At 37.2% G+C, this 21,624-nt stretch overlaps 1 protein-coding gene and 1 pseudogene across 2 annotated transcripts; both read right to left on the bottom strand.

Moving 5' to 3' along the window:
• Positions 1-248: 248 nt before the first annotated feature.
• LOC306853830 (PIH1 domain-containing protein 2-like) lies at positions 249-2,139 on the bottom strand (annotated as a pseudogene). Its single transcript has 7 exons — positions 1,962-2,139; positions 1,684-1,742; positions 1,479-1,581; positions 1,010-1,258; positions 725-898; positions 600-650; positions 249-383 (listed from the first exon to the last, which is right to left on the bottom strand). The product of its transcript is annotated as a PIH1 domain-containing protein 2-like (transcript).
• A 6,082-nt stretch (positions 2,140-8,221) lies between these two features.
• LOC306853828 (transmembrane protease serine 5-like) lies at positions 8,222-19,645 on the bottom strand (the record flags this gene model as incomplete). Its single annotated transcript, XM_079391473.1, has 13 exons — positions 8,222-8,230; positions 8,344-8,496; positions 8,602-8,744; positions 8,874-8,972; positions 9,068-9,252; positions 10,633-10,795; positions 10,899-10,942; positions 11,017-11,130; positions 11,596-11,731; positions 12,476-12,589; positions 12,716-12,814; positions 13,114-13,258; positions 19,361-19,645. The coding sequence occupies 13 exons, from the start codon at positions 19,643-19,645 to the stop codon at positions 8,222-8,224; spliced, it is 1,689 nt and encodes a 562-aa protein (XP_079247599.1).
• Positions 19,646-21,624: the final 1,979 nt, after the last annotated feature.

Raw genomic sequence — 21,624 nt, 5'->3', positions numbered from 1 at the left:
AATTATAGTTGGCTTATAACATAATTTATTTTGGTGCCACCCTATTTAATCTCTATAATGGTCTTATAATTTTAAGAACAGATGTCTGTGAACAAAATATACCAATTGAAGCCAAAAATGATGCATCATGTATAATTATTGATGTAACTGTGAATTTCATTGCATGATTAATGATCTTGGAGATAACAGTCGGTAATACAACTATAGTGTTTATATTATCAGTTTTTAGATATATAAGTGTTGTCTTCTCATAACACAGTAACTGTAACATTTAGAATTTGTTTCTTCTTATGAAACGTTGCAGTGCATGTCTCCTCCTTGACCAATTCAGGAAAATGAAGATGAAGATAATAAAGGTCTTCAACTTCCAGGAGAATATCACCCTAAATAATAAAAACCAACCCCTTATTGAGTCCACAGCACAAACAAAAAACTTTAAAAAAATTATGTACAATATACTGCCTGTGCAAAGGTTAAACCAGAACTATGGAAAATTCAATTTAGTTCCAAGAGGATAACAGAAAAAAAACTGATAAAATAAAATAATAAAACTGTTTTGTGATTAAACCCCACACAATTGATATACTGGGAACACTGACCTGAGAGATGCTGAGCTGGCACTGTGACACAGATCTCACCCCAGGAAGTTTCTAGATGAGCCGCTGCCTAGATGAGTATATATTTATATATGAATGTTTGCTTGTTTTTCATGAATGTATTTTACAGGACAGACTGTGAGATGATGCTTGGGTTGTTGTTGTGGCTGTGAATGTTCTGATTCTGTGCTAGAAATCACCTCAATGAGACCTGATCGGGCTGGTTTATTCTCCTGCTCCATGTTCAGCTGGATAGTTGAGTCCTCATTACTCTCAGGAGATCTGCTGCAGGAGTGATGGGGCTACACAAAGAGAGGTAGAATAACTCAATATTGCACTGCAATCCTCAAAATCCCTTCATTATGAGATGAAGCTCAAACTGTCTCCGAGATTCAAAAGTATGCGCATTTTACCTGGTTCAGATTGTGGGTTTTTGGCAGAAGATTTGCATGTCTGTGGTGCCATGAAACGCAGCTTCATATCTTGAATTCTGCCTTTGATTTTGTCTTTGGTGAGTTTATAGTGCTGGGACAGATTTAGATTGTGCCGCTGCTGGATGAAGTTCAGAGCAAGTAGGTGAAGCTTCTCCTTCTCATCTTTGTCTTTCTCTGCCATCTGCAGAACCTCAGGGTTGAAGGCCACATCAACAACACTGTATTACTCTGTAAAACACACAGGAGATCAAATTGTCTTAATACAAGTTGTTTAAGAATCAAGTCTAAGGAGAAAATCAAGTAGGTTAATTTGTGAGTTACTTGGATTGGAATACAAGACTATGAACCAATGCATGGAAGAAATGCCACCTAAAAAGTAAGTATTTTGGTTATAAAGAAAACTGTTTTAATTATTTCAATGGTCAACGATGAGATGGAGTTTGTGTACCTTTCTCATCAGTCACTGTCTCCAATCGTCCTCCACACACAGGAAAAGGATCACTGTAAGAAGTGGGTGCTAGAACACGTTTCCAACCGCCCATGTTAATGAACTTCATTCATCCTTCATTTGGTCCCTAAAAAAGTAATAATAGAGAATTTTTTTTTTCTAGACCATACTCAGAAATTATGATTTCAAACTAGCCTATTTGTACACGCCAGCCGTTTTCTGTGGCACCGTTCAGTGATGGTTTCAAAAGGTAACACCATGGTACTAAACGATTACCACATTCATGTAGCTTTTCATGAAACTTAACTGCACCTCCTTCAAAGTATTTAATGCAATTATCTTAAAAAACATTACATTAATTACCATGGTATTGGTACCATGTCAAAATGAAATTAAATCAAATAATAAGGCCTCTTAACTGCTCTTATACAGCTGTAGTGGTATTTTTGTTTGTTTGGCTCTATAAAATAAGTCATAACAGACTCTTGGAGAAGGTTAAAGGTGTATGCGGCGGTGAGTGAAACTCCACTCCTTCCCGTAACTGGCGTTCAATGAAGGTCCTGTACTCCTCAGGATTATTCTGAGACATGTCATCTAACATCGACCAAAACTGATTCACCTGCTGCAGAGCTGCCTTATTATCATAGCCAGGGATTTCCATGGTCAAAATGTACTGAACCAGTAACAACTAAACGAAATGCTAGTAAAATATCCTACCTAAATTACTGTATGAAAATGTACTGGCTGGCTGAAGGCTAAACTAACATGAAAACTGTTTGGAACTAGATGTTTAGCAGATACAATATTTAGATTGATATATTGGTGCAAAAATTACAGTCTTACACGGCAATAATTTGTAAAAGAGCTAACGTTAGTTACTCCAGGACAAGCTTTTCGCCCTTTCCAAACTCAAAGGTTACCATAGAAACTCAATCTAACACAGGCACTGTTCCCAGTCTTCCGATAGATGGCGCTATTTACTCAAAATATTCACCGCGGTCAAACCAGCCGCAGTTCAGAAAACACGGTCAAACCTGCTTGATTGAAATCAAGCTGCGCGCGTATTACTGTGTTTACGGTAATTGCAGGGCCAGGGAACGCGCATTCGCTTTTCATTCTAGACGCCCAGAATTGAGATGTAATTACATTTTTCGTTATTTTTTCTGTTTGTTTTATGTACATCTGCTTAATATTCGTGTTATTCATTGCTGTCTTTGTATCTTTATTAGGCCTATGAAACCTATATTCTTCTACCTGCATTTCATTGCAAGATTCGTAGAAAAGGAGATATGGGACACTAATCGATTTAGAGGGGTATAAACAGGGACGGATTATGACGCACCGGTGCCCTGGGCACGGACTGATTAAAGGCCCACCTCAGTTGAAATTGCGCTCATTTTTTCTTAAATTCAAATAGTAATGGATTATATTTACACTGTTAAAATAGCAGGATTTTCTGCTATTTATACTACTTGTCGCAAAATAGTGGCAATTATCTGCACTTCAGAATTGTATTACATTATAAAACAGTATGCAATAATAGTATTGAGTGTAAATTTTTAATCATTTTAATTCAAATTATTAAATGGATGCCACCTTAAAGCCCTCCCGACACCTACCCTTACCCGATACTTTATTTTCAACTTTTTGGCTATTTTCCTTTTTATTGACAATAAATGCTTTTACGATGTGATATGAGATTTGAAAAGGGAGAAAAAAAGTTCGGCAAAAGGTGGGCTCGAACGCGGGTCGATCGCGTCAAAAAGCACGCGCTTGATCATCTGCGCCCCTGGAACTCATGATTCAAAGTCGTTGTTTATAATCTTGACAGTCCTAGTCACACATTGGTGGGAGGAATTAGTGTAAATAGTCTCTGCCAAAAGTGTAAATAGACACCATTTACATTATCAAAGAACATTATCATTGGCAGAATTAAAGCACTCTCAAAAACTCCCATTAATCACTGAAGTTGCTTACATTGTGAAATTAATACCTTGCTTACATCGTACGCACTTCTGCACTTTCAGCGATGACTCATCTGGACGCCTCTTATTGGCCATTGTACTCATAAACTCAACAGAATCATGTGTGATTGGTTATAATGCGCAGTGCTGTAGAAACACGCGGCTGTCTCTGGCTCCGTGCCAGCCAGCGAAGATGAGCGAACAATTTAGCAGCTGATGACGTGCCGCACTGAATGATCTAATCACACCGGTGTGGTCATTTATTAAATATAAAAAAATATTATTCGGCTATTTTTTGTCTTTTGGAAGCTGCATTCAAAATCTGAAGGGGAAATCGCGGCCTGGGAGTAGCTGGGCCCCCCTCTGGTCCAGTGCCCGGTAGGCCCGTGCGTTCATCCGTCCCTGGGTATAAAGACCTCATTAATAAGTACAAGAAATGAATGGTCAGTTCTTATAGAGGACATCCCATACTATATGCACACCTCATATGAAACTATTTTACTGCAGCATGTTTTAGATATGGGACATTATTACATTTAGAGGGGTACAAAGACCCCATTTCTAATAAGTACAAGAAATGAACGGTCAGTTCTCATATGGGACATCTATATGCACACCACATATGAAACCATTTTACTGCAGCAATTTTGAGATATGGGAAATTATTACATTTTGAGGACTATAAAGACCCCATTTCTAATAAGTACAAGAAATGATTGGTCAGTTCTTATATGAGACGTCCCACACTATGCATACCTCATATGAAACCATTTTATTGGTTTAGAGGGCTATGTGTACTGGAAATAGCATGCATCTGAATACAACAAATACAACAAAATGCTATTTAACCAAAGAAGTAGAACCACTGTCTATTTTTCAAAAGGCACATAATACATGAGGGGTACCCAATCCATTTTCAGGAGATCTACCTTCCTATAGAGTTCAGTGTCAGTCCTGCTCCAACAAGCCTGCCTGTAACTATTGTTCCTGACTCTTAATTAGATTAGGTTTGGAGCTGACCTTTAGTGAGATCTCCAGAAGCAAGACTGGGCATACGCTATGACCCATCCATGTTCCAAACTGCTACAGAGCAAAGACTCCATATTAAGTGTTCTGAAACTGTGTGAGGTTAGTGTGACAGTTCTGACAGTGTGTGACTTCATTTTAGCTGTGTTGATAGAGTAGGAGGTACCTTGCATGCAAAGGCCATTATTTTTATCTACATATTTATATTGATGTTTCTATAAGCCTCAAAATTGGTGAAATAATGTACTGTCTTTAAGAACTTTTTTGAATTTGGATGTATGCAACTTCAAACTGCCACAGTACACAGACTTCTCATTTGGTGTGCTGAAAAAGTAGGAGGTACTTTTGAAGAAATAGCCTTTTTTTTACTTATTTGAAATAATATTTCTAGTTTTCAATACTGGAAAAATTGTGCAATGTCTGAGAATTTTCTTGACTTTGAACTCCAAATATATTTAATATAAAGTGTGCAGATAGTATGGGAGGTACATTATAAGATTTGGTTGTTGATTTTTTTGTGCTTATTAGAAAGCATACATGTACAGTTGTATAATTCTATAATTGAATAATAGCATGCACTTTAAAAATGATACAGTAAAATGTTTTCCTCTGATGTATGTATAGAAGATGGGAAATGACTTATAAGAATCAACTGTTTTTGTACGTAGATTACACATAGATTAGACCTCTCTATAAGACTTTGAAGTAAAATATAATGGTACATTTCTCTAGGTAACACTTTATTTTAGGGTCTCTTAAGTTGCTGCTTTTTAGCATGCATATTACTAGAATATTAGCCATTTATTAGTATTAATTAAGCACATATTAATGCCTTATTCTACAATACCTTAATCTACATTCCTAATCCTACAAAATACCTAAATTTAACAACTACCTTACTAACTATTAATAAGCAGCAAATTAGGAATTTATTGAGGGAAAAGTCATAGTTAATAGTGAACAAGTGTTCCCTATTCTAAAGTGTTACCTTTCTCTAAAGTGTCTCAGCAAAATAGCTTCATATAAGAACTGACCACTCATGACTTCTACTTAGCCAAAAATTAGATCTCTGTAGCCCTCTAAAGTGTTGTAATATTACATCTCTCTAGATGTTCAAGGATTGAACTTGCGCTTGAAGACAGGGACACGTAAACAGGCCGCGTGTGTGTGTATGCGTCTCCTCAGGTGGTGAGGGTGAAGGTCTGTCCCCAGTGCAGTATCTGCAGTGTACCACCCTCCAGCAAGCTGTTTTCATATGAGGTGTGCATAAAATATGGGATGTCCAATATAAGAACTGATTGTCCATTTCTTCTTATTAGAAATGGGGTGTTTTCGGGACCCTGAAATGAGACAATAGCATATTACTCTGCAGTAAAATGCTGCAGTAAAAAGGTTTCATATGAGGTATGTAGATAGCATGGGACGTCTTGTATATGAACTGATCATTTTTTTCTTCAACTTATTAGATGTCCTCTGAAGTTAAATAATGCAACATTTCTTCAAAATGGTGTAGTAAAAAGGATTAATATGACGTGTGCATATAGTATGGGACGTCTCGTAAAAGACTTGACTATTGTTTTTTTTCTACTTATAAGAAATGGTGTCTGTATACCCCTCTAAATCGAATAATGTCCCATATCTCGAAAATGCTGCAGTAAAATGGTTTGATATGAGGTGTGCATATAGTATGGAATGTCCTCTATAAGAACTGACCATTCATTTCTTCTACTTATTAGAAATGGTGTCTTTGTACCCCTCTAAATCGAATAATGTCCCATATCTCAAAAATGCTGCAGTAAAATGGTTTGATATGAGGTGTGCATATAGTATGGGATGTCCTCTATAAGAACTGACCAATCATTTCTTGTACTTATTAGAAATGGTGTCTTTGTACCCCTCTAAATCGAATAATGTCCCATATCTCAAAAATGCTGCAGTAAAATGGTTTCATATGAGGTGTACATTTAGTATGAGATGTCCTCTATAAGAACTGACCATTCATTTCTTGTACTTATTAGAAATAGGGTATTTGTACCCATCTAAATCGAATAATGTCCCATGTCTTTAAAATGCTGCAGTAAAATGGTTTCATATGAGGTGTGCATATAGTATGGGATGTCCTCTATAAGAACTGACCATTCATTTCTTGTACTTATTAGAAATGGGTTCTTTATACCCCTCTACATCGAATAATGTCCCATATTTTGAAAACGCTGCAGTAAAATGGTTTGATATGAGGTATGCATATAGTACGGGACGTCCAATATAAGAACTGACAAATTCATTTCTTGTACTTATTATAAATGGTGTCTTTATTTTCTTCAAAATGTAATAATGTCCCATATCTCAAAAATGCTGCAGTAAAATAGTTTCATATGAGGTGTGCATATACTATGGGACATCCCATATGAGAACTGACCATTCATTTCTTGTACTTATTAGAAATGGGCTCTTTGTCCCCCTCTAAGTTGAACAATGTCCCATATCTTGAAAACGCTGCAGTAAAATGGTTTCATATGAGGTGTACATATAGTATGGGATGTCCCATATAAGAACTGACCATTAATTTATTGTACTTATTAGAAATGGTGTCTTTATAGTCCTCAAAATGTAATAATGTCCCATATCTCAAAAATGCTGCAGTAAAATGGTTTCATATGAGGTATGCATATATGGGACGTCCCATATAAGAACTGACCATTCGTTTCTTGTACTTATTAGAAATGGGGTCTTTATAGTACTCAAAATGTAATAATGTCCCATATCTCAAAAATGCTTCAGTAAAATGGTTTCATATGAGGTGTGCATATAGTATGGGACGTCCCATATAAGAACTGACTATTCATTTCTTGAATAGTCAGTTATATAGTAGACAATATAGTAGGCCTAATACAGATACAAAGACAGCAATGAATAACACGAATATTAAGCAGATGTACATAAAACAAACAGAAAAAATAACGAAAAATGTCATTACATCTCAATTCTGGGCGTCTAGAATGAAAAGCGCTTTGAATGCGCGTTCCCTCTGTGTTGGTCCTGCAATTACCGTAAGCAAAGTAATACGCGCGCACCATAATCTCATTCGCGGCTGGTTTGACCGCGGTAAACATTCAGGGCTGCAAGGGGCATCAGAAAACTAGATCCTCCGAATGAAATAAGGGTTTTGTCTTAGGAGTACTGAAGACCTTTATAAACGTACAATTGTTTGGTGATTCATCCAATGATTCCTAGCCTTCTCTAAAAATGTATAAAATTGATTAAATCGTATCGCGTAATCACAAGCGACTATGATTGGATCAGGCTTATCAACGCTGAGAAAAGTAACAGTGTGTATGCGATAGAAAGGATGCTAGCTTTTCCAGTTGATTAAATAGGAGCCAGAACGACTTGATGAAACCGGCTTTCTTAGAACTAAATTCACGTCAATGAAATACACTTGAAATGGCTTTCAATGACACCAACTAATCTGACACAACTAAAACTTGTTTTATTTTTTTAGGATGGAGTGTCTGTGGGATTTTTTGAATAAAAATATAACAACTCACATTTTTCCTCTGTTGTAAATGTTAAACATTTATTTTAAAACCACAATTTTCTTAAGTAACACAACATACAGTAGGCTAAACGTAATGTACAGACATCAAAATGTAACTAATTACCTTTCTGTGTAAATGTTGAGGCTTTATATGATAAAATAAATTAAATGGTCAGGATATTCTTCTCTTCTCTTCTACTATCAAACATCAGTCTTTAGTAGCTCTAGGACAGGAATCAAGACATAAGAGCAGAGAATGAGCACATAGTGCATCAATTAACAGCTTAAGTTGTATTTCAAGGGTCATTGATGTCTGTCTGTCTCTTCATTTACATACCTCTATAATCTCATATATCCACTCTAAAAACTTAGCCACTTTGGTATAAACGCCCGGATGGTTTGGTTCAGCACAGCCTGTTCCCCAACTAACAACACCAACAAGCCTCCAAACATTCTCACCCTGGCAAACCAGAGGACCCCCACTGTCCCCCTAAGAAATGTAGAGTCATTACTTCATCTTCTCACAAATGCATTATACAAATTTCACACTGAATATTAAAAAAAATAATAATAATTGAGAAGAATGAGGCTTCACCTGACATGCATCTACTTTTCCTTCTGTATATCCTGCACAGAGCATTCGAGGGGTGATCTCTCCATTGTACATGCAAGAACTATTGCATTTCTTTGTGCTTATTAAAGGAACTGGTGCTTCTTTGAGAACCTCTGGTATATGCACTTCAAAAAAGAATGGGTAATTTACATTTATAAACAGTACGATGTTTTATGACAGCTTTTAACACTCCTAAATCATAAAATAACTTTAATATACATGTATTTAAATATGCATTTGTAGAAAAACAGTACCATCATCTGGCTGTGTATATCCCCAACCAGAGATCCAGCATTGGGTTCCTCCTGGTAGATCATGGTCATACTGTGGTAGACACACAGGTCTGATGGTGTCTGGGTGTGTAAAGAACATTTAAAACTTGAAATAACTAGTAGATATTCTAAAATGCATGGCACACACAGTGACACATTTACTGAATATTGGTCACCTGAGAAATTCAAAGAAGTTCTTAATTTCACCAAAGCGATATCATTGTCATGAGTCCTGTGGTTGTAATTCTTGTTGTAAATGATCCTCTCCACAGCTAAGCTTTGGTTTTGAGCCAGTTTAGCCGAATTGCTGGTTACAATACCAGCATAAACCACCCAACTGGACACTTGAGGTAACCTGTAGCTTCAATAAGTAAGCAAATCAGATTATATGCATGCTTAATTATCTTAAAATAGGTTCCTTTGCAGAACCCAACTTGAAACTGAAACTTTGGTGGCATTATGTATTATGCTGCAGTGCCTGTCATCTGGTTAATCCTATGTCTTTTGTTTTCACTTCACCACATTCCAACACTATTGTCAACAACTACATAGTTACAGTGGGTGAGTCTCACAAAAACATGTCCTTTTAGGGTTAAAGAATTAGTTCACCCAAAACTGCAAATTTGCTGACAATTACTCACCATTAGGCCATCCAAGTTGTAGATAAGCTTGTTTCTTCATTGGAACAATTTTGGAGAAATTTACCTGCAGTAAATGGGTGCCATCAGAATGAGTCCAAACAGCGGATAAAAACATCACAAAAATCCAATAATTCACTCGACTCCAGTTCATCAATTAATGTCATGTGAAGTGAAAAGCTGTGTGTTTTTAAAAATCAATTCAAAACCATCAAGATGTTTTTAAAAATTATTTCAACTGTTGATTCGGACTATAATACGAGTCCTCGGGGGAAGTCGTGGCCTAATGGTTAAAGAGTCGGACTCGTACTCCAAAGGTTGCGAGTTCGAGTCACAGGCCGGCAGGAATTGTAGGTGGGGGGAGTGAATGTCCAGCGCTCTCTCCACCCTCAATACCACGACTGAGGTGCCCTTGAGCAAGGCACCGAACCCCCAACTGCTCCCCGGGCACCGCAGCATAAATGGCTGCCCACTGCTCCGGGTGTGTGTTCACGGTGTGTGTGTGTTCACTGCTGTGTGTGTGCACGTTGGATGGGTTAAATGCAGAGCACGAATTCCGAGTATGGGTCACCATACTTGGCAGTATAACTTCACTAACTAACTAACTTCACTCTAATATTGCTTTCTCCAATGAAAAAGTAATTTTGTCTGAATCAGGAGAGAAATATGTAAAGAGTCAAGCAGCATTTACAAGTGAAAACAGTCCAAAGCAGTTCTAAACAAATTTGTCAGTGGATTATGATGTGAGAGGACAACAGGGGATGTACTTTTTTAACTGGACTGGAGTCATGTGGATTACCTGTGGATTATAGTGATGTTTTTATCAACTGATTGGATTCTCATTCTGATGGCACCCATTCATTTCAGAGGATCCATTGGTGAACAAGTGATGTAATGCTAAATTATTGGATGGCCTAAAGGTACAAGTATAAAGCATAAAAGTATACATTTTCAGCAAATTTTCATTATTTGGGTGAACTATTCCTTTAAACTACAATTAATCCCAATATTGTAACCCGTCTCTTATTTTGGGGTTTCTGACAAGTCTGGTGAGATTCACTCAAATAACCAAAGCCGTAATTATTGTAGAAGTAAAATCTTACTTGTGGACACAGTGAGCAGCTGTAACTATCCATTGGTTGGTGATGATGGATCCTCCACAGATGTGGCGGTTACTGTAATAAAGACTAACTTGCCAGGGCCATCTGCCAAGAGTGGCTTCCACTCCTCCAACAATCCTAGGTAACTTTGCTCTGGTACCGCACTCTACAATGAAGCAAACAAACAAACAAACGAACAAACAAACAAAACAGATATAACAGTGTATATGGAATAGTATGTATCATTTCAGACTTATATGTTAACTTACCAAAACATTTCAGTGCTATCACCTTTCCTGTACTACAGCTTCCCCTGGAAAAAATGTGTGACAGCTGTTGTTCTGGAAATTCATGTCAATTGACATGATTTGTATTTTTCTTGACTACCTGAAATGCCATAAACTCTCCAAATTGCTTTGGTGGTCTGAGGTGATTTGGACAAATCCGTCTGTGTAGTTTGGCCCAATATCAGTCAGATTCACCCCTTTGTGCTTTGATAATCTGAAAGGAGAGATTATTTCACAAAACATTTCATTCCAAACAGAATTTCCCACTGTTCACTGTAGCCGTCAGATCATGCACTACTTTATGACACGTTCACACTGTGCTTTTCATCCCCTTTTACAGCACTTCACACATTCATTTTATGGAAAAAAGCTGGAAACAGCTCCATGATGCTGCAAAAAATTCTCAACAGTAGAAGTCATACACATTTGAAGTTACATGAAGGAGTAGTAAATGATGACAGAATGTTTTGAGAATTTGTGAGTGAACTACCCCTTTAATATTCCTTGAAATGTCTGTATGCTGTACACGTCATGTTTCGAATTAAAAGTGAACATGATTTCAAAGTACATTTCAATACTGCTGTCACTCTATGAATGGTTGACCTACAGAAAACAGGCAACGCTGTTAGTCAAGTGAAAGGTGCAAGTGTGTGTGTGATTCAGCTGTCAGCATGCTAACCTCAGATAGCCCAGCTGTCGACATACAAGCGTTCCCAGAGAAGAGTTCCACCTCTCGTAGCATACAGGCAGCCACGTCTGTAGCTTCTCCAGCTGGATCTCCAGAAGAGAGTTCTCAGCACTGATCCTGTAAAACACTGAGCCCCATTCAGTCAAAATCACTCCTAAAACAACATACTGTAGCAAAGTGAATGGGGCTGCTGTTACAATATTTAAATACAATACAATATTTTAACAGGATATATTACAAATCAAAGTATTTGTTGATGTGTTGAAATTGCAGGAACAAATCAATCCAGGAGACACGTTTGGGTGAATTTTTAACAAATTAACACCTTTACTAGAACTTTCCAAGGAAACCATTGAAGATAAACCAATTCACTAGGATTAATTAGACTTTTATATAAAGGAGAGGGCAATTTAGGATGAATGATTCAATAGAATAAATCAGACTTTCCATTGCTAAATATGAGAAAAAGGACTGTTTAGATGTGTGTTTGATTATTCCATTTTCTCAGACATTAAACACAGCAGTACTTCTTCGAAAAGTTGCTGTAAAAGTTACACTATTGGGGCATTACGTTGAAAATAATTAAACTATTGTCACACTAGTCAAAAATATACTCAACTACATATACTAATTTTATAGAGTTGCTTGGTTTTAATCAGTTACAATGCCAGTTGCATAGTCCACTTTATTTCACGTAATTGTTACTTTCTCTCCCTTTAGTTTGCATCTCTTGTTTATGTGCAGCTTTCACTGGTCATTGTTTATGACACTTTGTTTATAGTGCCAGTGAGTTTGGATGAATGTGCACTGTGCTGTTTACCTGCTGGGTCTCTGTTGTTTTTGCAAAATGTGCAAATAAAGGGACAAATACCTTTCCTGGGGTCCGTCACAGAGGTGTCCTCGGTTACATTGCAGAAGGATGTGTCTTTTGTGTCTCCTAGACTCACAGGGCTCTGAGCCGAGTTTGGCCTTAAGAGAAATTTCACTGGACAAAGACATTTTAGACATTAAATGCAGAATTATTTAATTTGAGTGCTCGGGGTTTCTACTGTGTCTTTACATTATAAGTGCACGAATTTCACCAAAGCTTTTGAATAATTTAACTTCTTACCTATGAACCAAACTCCAATGACAACACCTCCCAGCAGACAGAGTACAAATAGAGTTGCAAACACTCTCACCAGTATATGGGTCGACACTTTGCCAGACACTGTATTAAATAATAATAGTTGTTACAAATATCTAAAACAACAAAACAAAAAGCAATGAGATTGACAACATGCAAAGAGTAAAGAGTATTACGCAGAAATAACAAAAAATTACCGGAATAATCAGGTAATAAGAATAATCCTGAAACAATCTATATATTATATAATACAATGTAATAAAATATAATACTGTTTAAAAAAATTTAAATACATTTTTTTTTTTTTTTTTTTTTAAACAACCTTTGCAAAAGCTTTTAAAGGAACCAATGTCTCCTCAGGTGTGTGTTAATAACAGACTTGCCTGGATGGAGAATCTGTAGCTCTCTGATCCAGGTGGGATTATTCTGACCCGTCTCAATCCTGTCCACCTGCAGATGCTCTGCATGGAAAGACTGTCTGACCACCACAGGATTCTCAATCACTTCCACAGCATCTCTGCTAAGACTCTGTAATAGAACCACTCATAAATTCAATCCCAGTGTCATATTGTATTTCAAACTAATTTGTCCTATTCTGTTCACATTGTATACTTACGAGTGTTCAAGTTGTAATAAACCTAATAACTTCATAGTGAAATTCTCAGACAACACTGCTGTACTGAGCCTTCTGTATGAACATTCTGATCTGGGCTGCGTTTCCCAAAAGCATCATAAACCTAAGTTGATCGTAGCTCCATTGGTGACAATGGTTCTATGATCAAATTAGGCTTACAATGCTTTTGGGAAACGTAGCCTTGTCCTTCTAATTTTCAGAGATATCAAGGTTTGTAGAATGGTGTGATCTAAACCACCTTTTTTTAAATACAAAAATTATTTTTTGTGATTGTTTATTTATTGTAGAACAACGCCAACATACCTGGCCTACAATAACTATATACAAGCCAGGGTTTGCCTTACAAAAGCAAACATACAAAAAAAAAAAAAAATTATTGGGGAGATTATTTTGACCCCAGCTCAGAAGGAGATTGCACTCCATCATGGCATGGTTTGGTAACCTTACAGGTCAGGCAAAGTCCAACCGTGCACATTTGGTAAAAACTGCAATAGGGAAGACTATTGGGAAAAGAGAATATCAGTCCCTTGAGTCGTTATATGAACAATCGGTAGTGAGGGAATCATATAAAATGTTAGCTGACCCATTGCACATATTGCATACAGAGTATGAATTGATGCCCCCTGGAAGATGTTATAGAGTACCAGTGTGTAGGCTCAATCATTTAAAAAATATTTTATGCCTACCTCAATTAAAATGTTTAGTTTAATAAACATAATTGAACATTATCTTAATGTTTTGTGTGTGTGTGTGTGTACTGTAAAACATCCAAACCAAATTAAGAGTAACAATCTAACTGATGTTCAACAAATAAAAAATATTTACAATACAGAGAAACAATTTATAAAACTTGGCTTATTGAATATCAGGTCCCTTTCTACAAAAGCACTATTTGTAAATGATTTGATCAATGATCATAACCTAGATTTGCTCTGTTTGACATAAACATGGCTAAAACCAGATGAATACATTACTTTAAATGAGTCCCCCCCCCCCCCCCCAGATTACTGCTATAAAAATGAGCCACGTCCAAAAGGTAACGGGGAGGTGTTGCTACAATTTATAGCAATATTCTCAGTATTTCTCAGAGGGCAGGCTTTAAGTATAACTCCTTTTAAGTTATGGTGCTGCATATAACATTATCTAGAGAAACACGTGTTAGTGATAAATTCCCTGTGATGTTTGTACTGGCTACTGTATACAGGCCATCAGGGCACCATACAGACTTTATTAAAGAATTTGCTGATTTTCTATCTGAGTTAGTACAGGCTGCATATAAAGTCTTAATTGTTGGTGATTTTAATATCCATGTCCATAATGAAAAAGATGCATTAGGATCAGCATTCATAGACATTCTGAACTCTATTGGGGTTAGACAACACGTTTCAGGACTTACTCATTGTCGAAATCATACTCTAGATTTAATACTGTCACATGGAATTGATGTTACTGGTGTTGAAATTCTACAGCTAAGCGATGATATCTCAGATCATTATCTGTCAGGATAAGTAACCACCAGATCCAAGTGCGAGAGCAAAAGGTTTATTAGTAACAGAGAGAGACGACAGTAGTTGGGACTCCAGCCGAAATCAGAACTCTCACAACCGCCGCGAAGATGATCCACACCGTCAGGTAATCCAGTGATGAGCGAGAATATTCCAAACTGGCTGAACGGAGACACAGGAGAGCTGACAGAAAACAAGACGAGATTAACGAGCCGACAACACACGCATGCAATGCCAGCTAGATAAAGGCAGTGCAAATGAGCTGCAGCTGAGCACTCTGATTACGCTGCCAGCTGCGGTACTAGGCAACAGACGCTCCCACACAGACTAGACAGACACCAAAATGAACACACGGGTCCATGAACCGTGACAATGATCTAGTCTTGTGTAAACTCCATATAGCTAAAACTGTAAATTCTACTCCTTGTTACAAGTATGGTAGAACCATCACTTCTGCCACAAAAGACTGCTTTGTAAGTAATCTTCCTGATTTATCTCAATTCCTCAGCATATCCAATAGCTCAGAACAACTTGATGATGTAACAGTAACTATGGACTCTCTCTTTTCTAGCCCTTTAGATACAGTTGTTCCTTTACGCATAAGGAAGATCAAAGAAAACAGTCATACTCCGTGGTATAATGAGCACACTCGCACCCTAAAGAGAGCAGCCCGGAAAATGGAGCGCAGCTGGAGGAAAACAAAACTAGAGGTATTTCGTATAGCTTGGCGGGAAAGTACCCTATCCTACAGAAAAGCATTAAAAACTGCTAGATCTGATTACTTTTCGTCTCTTCTAGAAGAAAACAAACATAACACCCAGTAATTATTCAATATAGTGGCTAAATTAACGAAAAATAAAGCATCAACAGGTGTTGGCATTCACCAAGAGCACAGCATTAATGACTTTATGAACTACTTTACAGAAGTGTTAATTATCTGACCTAAAAACCCCACATGTGATAACCTAGAACACTATCTAACACTTGACGGCTGCTCTGTCGATTCTTCGTCATCAGTTAGGAACCTAGGTGTGCTGTTTGATAGCAATCCTTCATTTGAAAGCCATATAGCATCTTTAAAACTGCGTTTTTCCATCTCAAAAACATATCTAAATTGCGACCTATGCTCTCAACGTCAAATGCAGAAATGCTAATTCATGCGTTTATGACCTCAATGTTAGACTATTGCAATGCTTTATTGGGTGGTTGTTCTGCACGCTTGATCAACAAACTACAGCTGGTCCAAAATGCAGCAGCTAGAGTTCTTACTAGAACCAGGAAGTACGACCATATTAGCCCGGTTCTGTCAACACTGCATTGGCTCCCTATCAAACATCGTATAGATTTTAAAATCTTGTTAACTACTTATAAAGCCCTGAATGGCTTAGCTCCTCAGTACCTGAGCGAGCTCTTATCACATTATAGGCCTCCACGTCCGCTGCGTTCTCAAAACTCTGGCTGTTTGATAATACCTAGAATATCAAAATCGACTGCAGGTGGCAGATCCTTTTCCTATTTAGCACCCAAACTCTGGAACAATCTACCTAATACTGTTCGGGAGGCAGAAACACTCTGTCAGTTTAAATCTAGATTAAAGACACATTTCTTTAACCTGGCTTACACATAACACACTAATATGCTTCTATTATTCAAATCAATTAAAGGATTGTTAGGCTGCATTAATTAGATCAACCGGAACCGGGAACACTCCCCATAACACACAATGTACTCGTTACATCGTAAGAAGAATGGCATCTATGCGAATATTTGTCTGTTTCTTTCTTATTCTTTCTCAGTCCGTGTCCGGATCAGATGGTGGATTGGTGCCGGGAGATGATGCCTCCCTGATCGTCGGCGGAGGCCGGGACACCTGGATGAGTCCCGGGGACATATCCCCAGTGAAGACCTTGACTTAAATGCAATAAAACTAAAAATAAAAGAAAATAACAAAAAATATAATAAAACACCTAACTACATAATACTATTATTGTTAGAAATTGCAACAATATAAAATACAAATAAATAAATTTATACATTTAAATTTTTTATTAAAACATTAAGTAAACAATAAATAAACAATTATCTCCTGGCCAGAGGAGAACTGGCCCCCCAACTGAGCCTGGTTTCTCCCAAGGTTTTTTTTTTTCTCCATTCTGTCACAGAGGGAGTTTTGGTTCCTTGCCGCTGTCGCCTCTGGCTTGCTCAGTAGGGGACACTTAATTTCTAGTGATTATCGTCAATTTGATTTCGCAGATACTATACTAAACTGATCTAGACAATAACATCTCTGAACTCAATAATGAAATGCCTTAACTGAAAATTGAGTGTTTAATCTTATTTTTTATACATTACTGACACTCTATCCTCCAATTTGATTCTGTTAAGTGCTTTGACACAATCTGTATTGTTAAAAGCGCTATATAAATAAAGGTGACTTGACTACTGTTGTATTTCTTTTACTTACCGTTTTATTGTTATTGTAAATGTAAATGCACCTTAAGTCCAAGACAAATTTTCCTATTGGGACAATAATGTCTCTTTTATTCTGGACCAATCTGAGAGCAACTCTGAGTGAGGAAAAGACAAAAACATTTATCTTAGTGAGGAGGCAGGGTTGACCCCGTTGCTAGCTCTGACACAGTCTTTTGAAGACTGTGATTGGTTGGTTGTCCAAGAAGGAAATAAAAGAGCGCTTTTAAGAGTAGGGTATATTATAAGCCTTCACTTTGAAATTACAGGCGTCATTTTTTCGGTTTTACTGTACTCTCTCTCTCTCTCTCTCTCGCTCTCTCTCTTTATTCACCACACATACTTATTTTTTAATTTCAAATTTGCATATATCAGACCTGTACACACATAACTGTCTATATTATATACTGTGTTTTTGCTGTTTTGTACATTGCCTATTTGTATATTTGTATATTATTCTTCTATTATCTGTGTCTTGTCCTGTCCTGGCCAATAAAGCTGATTCTGATTCTGATTCTGATTCTGATTCTGATTCTGATTCTCTCTCTCTCTCTCTCTCTCTCTCTCTCTCTCTCTCTCTCTCTCACACACACACACACACACATACATTATATATGTATATTCTTTATTTTTTTATTTACCATGCTGTCATACTTAACATATTTTATACAAAATGAACAGCGACACAATAAGGTCCTGTAGTTGTTTGTGTGATCACTTTGCTTATAGAAGGTTGTGACAGACCCAAATCATCACTGCTGCAAGCACTGTCAACCATTGTGTGCAACACATTTCTTCTCCCTCTTCATGTTTCGTCCATTTTCTCCACTGCTAAAGAAGCTCTCAAGCCTCTTAAAAGTCCTCGTCTGTACTCCTAACGGGGGGAAGTCGTGGCCAAATGGTTAGAGAGTCGGACTCGTAATCCAAAGCTTGCGGGTTTCGAGTCTCGGGGCGGCAGGGATTGTAGGTGGGGGAGTGAATGTCCAGCGCTCTCTCCACCCTTAATACCACGACTGAGGTGCCCTTGAGCAAGGCACTGAACCCCCAACTAAAAATGGCTGCCCACTGCTCCGGGTGTGTGTTCACGGTGTGTGTGTGTGTTCACTGCTGTGTGTGTGCACGTTGGATGGGTTAAATGCAGAGCACAAATTCCGAGTATGGGTCACCATACTTGGCAGTATGTCACTTCACTTAACGATTTTGGACCTTAAGACTCTTTTAAGGGTTAAGATGCTTTTTGAATTACTTTTTTCTTTACTAGGACCTTTTCTTTAATTTTAAGAGGAAACACCCACATTTCTAAGAATTTTCTTAGAATTTTGTTCAACTCTTAGGACTAAGATTTTTCATGAATACGGGCCCTGGTGTACTGTACTGATGTCAGTAAATGAACCAATATTGACTTTTGCAATTAAAATAATGTTCCTAATTGTACTGTTTTTATACAAATGAACATATTGACTTTGTCAAAAATTGTACAGCAAACATGATAAAAAATGCAATACATCTTTTGTCTCCATTTATTTTTGTTGAAACTACCCTTTTGCTGATCTTCCACACAGTAGTAATATTAGGTTATTGCTATCAAAATTTCCGGTAACACTGTTCCAGAAAAAAAAATAAAAATAGAATAGCAATGTAATGATAAGTGATAAGATGGTTTTAGAAATTCTACTTCCATTATTTATATATTTTTAAATATGTACATGATAATTTTCCCTAATATACAGTCAAATAATAAACTAAATTTAATTAATTCATTGTCACTAAAGATCTGAAATTATCCTGTAAATAATAGAATATATATCATACTTATTTCAATTCAAGCACAAACAGGTTCTTGTTTGAAAACCCATTTTAGGAAGACTCACCTGCACATAGAATCATTCTAGCATACAATTCTCTAATAGACTGAAAATATAATGTAGAAAGTGTCTCAATCTTGCACAATATAGCACATACTGATAAAAAAAGCATATTATAAGATAATGTTTCTATTTGAAAATGCTGGACGTAACTCACCATGTTTTGGTTGTTTGGATCCAGGGGTTTCCTGGTGGGAGCTGCTCGGACTCTCTCTCTCATCCACTCACCCTCATCACAGCAGAGATGCTGTACACCAGCAGCTGTCTGACCACTGAGCAGAATGCAACTCTGGATTTTCACTCCACAAAGAGACAATGAGGTCAGCAGTGGAGCAAAGAATGAACCCGTTGTTTTACCAAGGGAGTCATGGGGCCTATCCTGACTGTCTGAACCAACCCTTTGTAGGGCCAAAGATATCCACCTGTTACTGATAGGATACATGGAGCTTACCTGACAGTTCACAGCTTCTGGGAAAAGGGTTGTAATTACAATATGTTGAAAAGTCTCATCTATAGGAATTTCTAAACAGACAGAGGAGAGCAAGTGTGCTACAGAATTTCAGTACTTCTTTTTGAGTGGTGTTAGGTTACAGAGCTGATTAAAAGCTGATTAGCTCTTATGAAAAAATCCCAATATTACTCTGAAGATTTGACCTTCTGCTCATCCATGATAAAATGCTGAATACACATGGTTCAGTATGATAAAACTACACATGTCTTTAGATATTAAATTGATCAGTGATAAAAAACGAAACGTCTATCTCTGAAATATTAAGAAATGCAAAACATTTAAGCAAACCATTTGATCAAGAAAAGAATACACAAATTATCCCTCAAAATGTTCAACCATAATAAATTAATGAATGAATTAAATTACAAACAATCAGATTATTTGTAACTATATGTACACACTGTAACTGTAACTGTTTGTAACTGTTGAAAAGGCTTAGTAATTTTGTTACTGGTTTCTATTTTTATTGGTGGATTAGGAATTATTGGCAGCTGTAACTTAGTCCCACTACCAAAGTTTGATGCAATTTATCAAGTTCCACTTTAACGCGTTGAAGGGCTTGTATTCAATCCATAGATGAGTGTGTGTAACTTTTAAAGTAAGTTTATTTCCCCACACACACTTGTAAATCCACACATAATCATAGAGAATGTCAGCTATCTTGAACCTTTATAAAAAACAGTGATTGGACTCATGCACTTCTGTGCATTCTTATGGATACCCCATAATGATCCCAACTAAATAACATAAATCCCATAAACTTTGACAGTAACTAAAGCGGACATAAAAATTAGAGAACAACCTACAATAGTACTACTACTATCAGTACTATTTGAAGTGATCATAACAGAAGTTCAGAAGGGCAGATTTTTAAGCACATTTCATAAATTAATTGTATTCTGAAGCACAGTGTATATATATATATATATATATATATATAACTTAAATTATATATTTGAAAAAAAAAACTGATCAAAATTAGAGAACACTTGTTAATCTGGTGCTAATTACTTTAATTATATAACAAATCCTATTTAACTCTCAGCATTCCTCCAATTTTCACTAAGATTGCAAGATGGCGGGCCGCTCTAAAGTGAGAGATGAAGGCCAAAGGGATGACCCTTTCAGCCATTGCAAGAGAAATTCCAAATCTGTGATTTCTACAATACTGCAGCTTTATAATGACACTAATTCATTCAAGTACCCCAAAATGGCTGGTCATCCACATAAGACAAATGCACAAGAAGGCAAGATAATGTGGAGAACCTCAATGGGCAATTGGTTAAACACTGCAGCTGGAATTGCTCGCCAGTACAGGAATGAACAGGGTAACGGTCTCAGCACACTGTGTCTCACATTTAAGAGAAGTTAGACTGAAAGCTCACGCTGCAGTGACCAAACCTCTTTTATATGGGTCTGATAGGAAATGTGTGCCGTCAACCTGGGGAACCTCAAGTGCATAAAGAAGTCAGTGAAAGGTGGAGGAGGAAGTGTCATGGTTTGGGGGATGTTTTCTGCAGCAGGTGTTGGGCCTCTTATACAGCTACATTGTAGCTTGAATGCAAATGTTTATCAGAACCTCCTTCAGCAACATTTGACTCCTTCCCTGATCTCTCAATCAGCCTGCAATTTCCATGCAAAACAATGCCCCCTGTCACACAGCAAAACGGGTAAAGCAGTTCCTTCAGAGTCCTGACCTTAACCCGACTGAACATCTCTAGAAAATCCTTAGCAACAAAGTTATGGCTAAGAAAGCCACTATATGAAAGAGACTGGAAGAAGAGTGGATCAACATCACACTAGGACAGTGTGAGAAACGAATCATGTCCTGCGGTCCCAAATGTACTGAAGTCATTCAAAGAAAGGGCCTGTGCACGTATTAATTTTTAACAGCTGTGTAAAATTTTAGT

This window comes from Barbus barbus (genome assembly GCF_936440315.1).
Source record: "Barbus barbus genome assembly, chromosome: 34".
Classification (NCBI taxonomy): Eukaryota; Metazoa; Chordata; class Actinopteri; order Cypriniformes; family Cyprinidae; genus Barbus; species Barbus barbus.
This window is presented reverse-complemented; position numbering and strand designations above follow the sequence as displayed.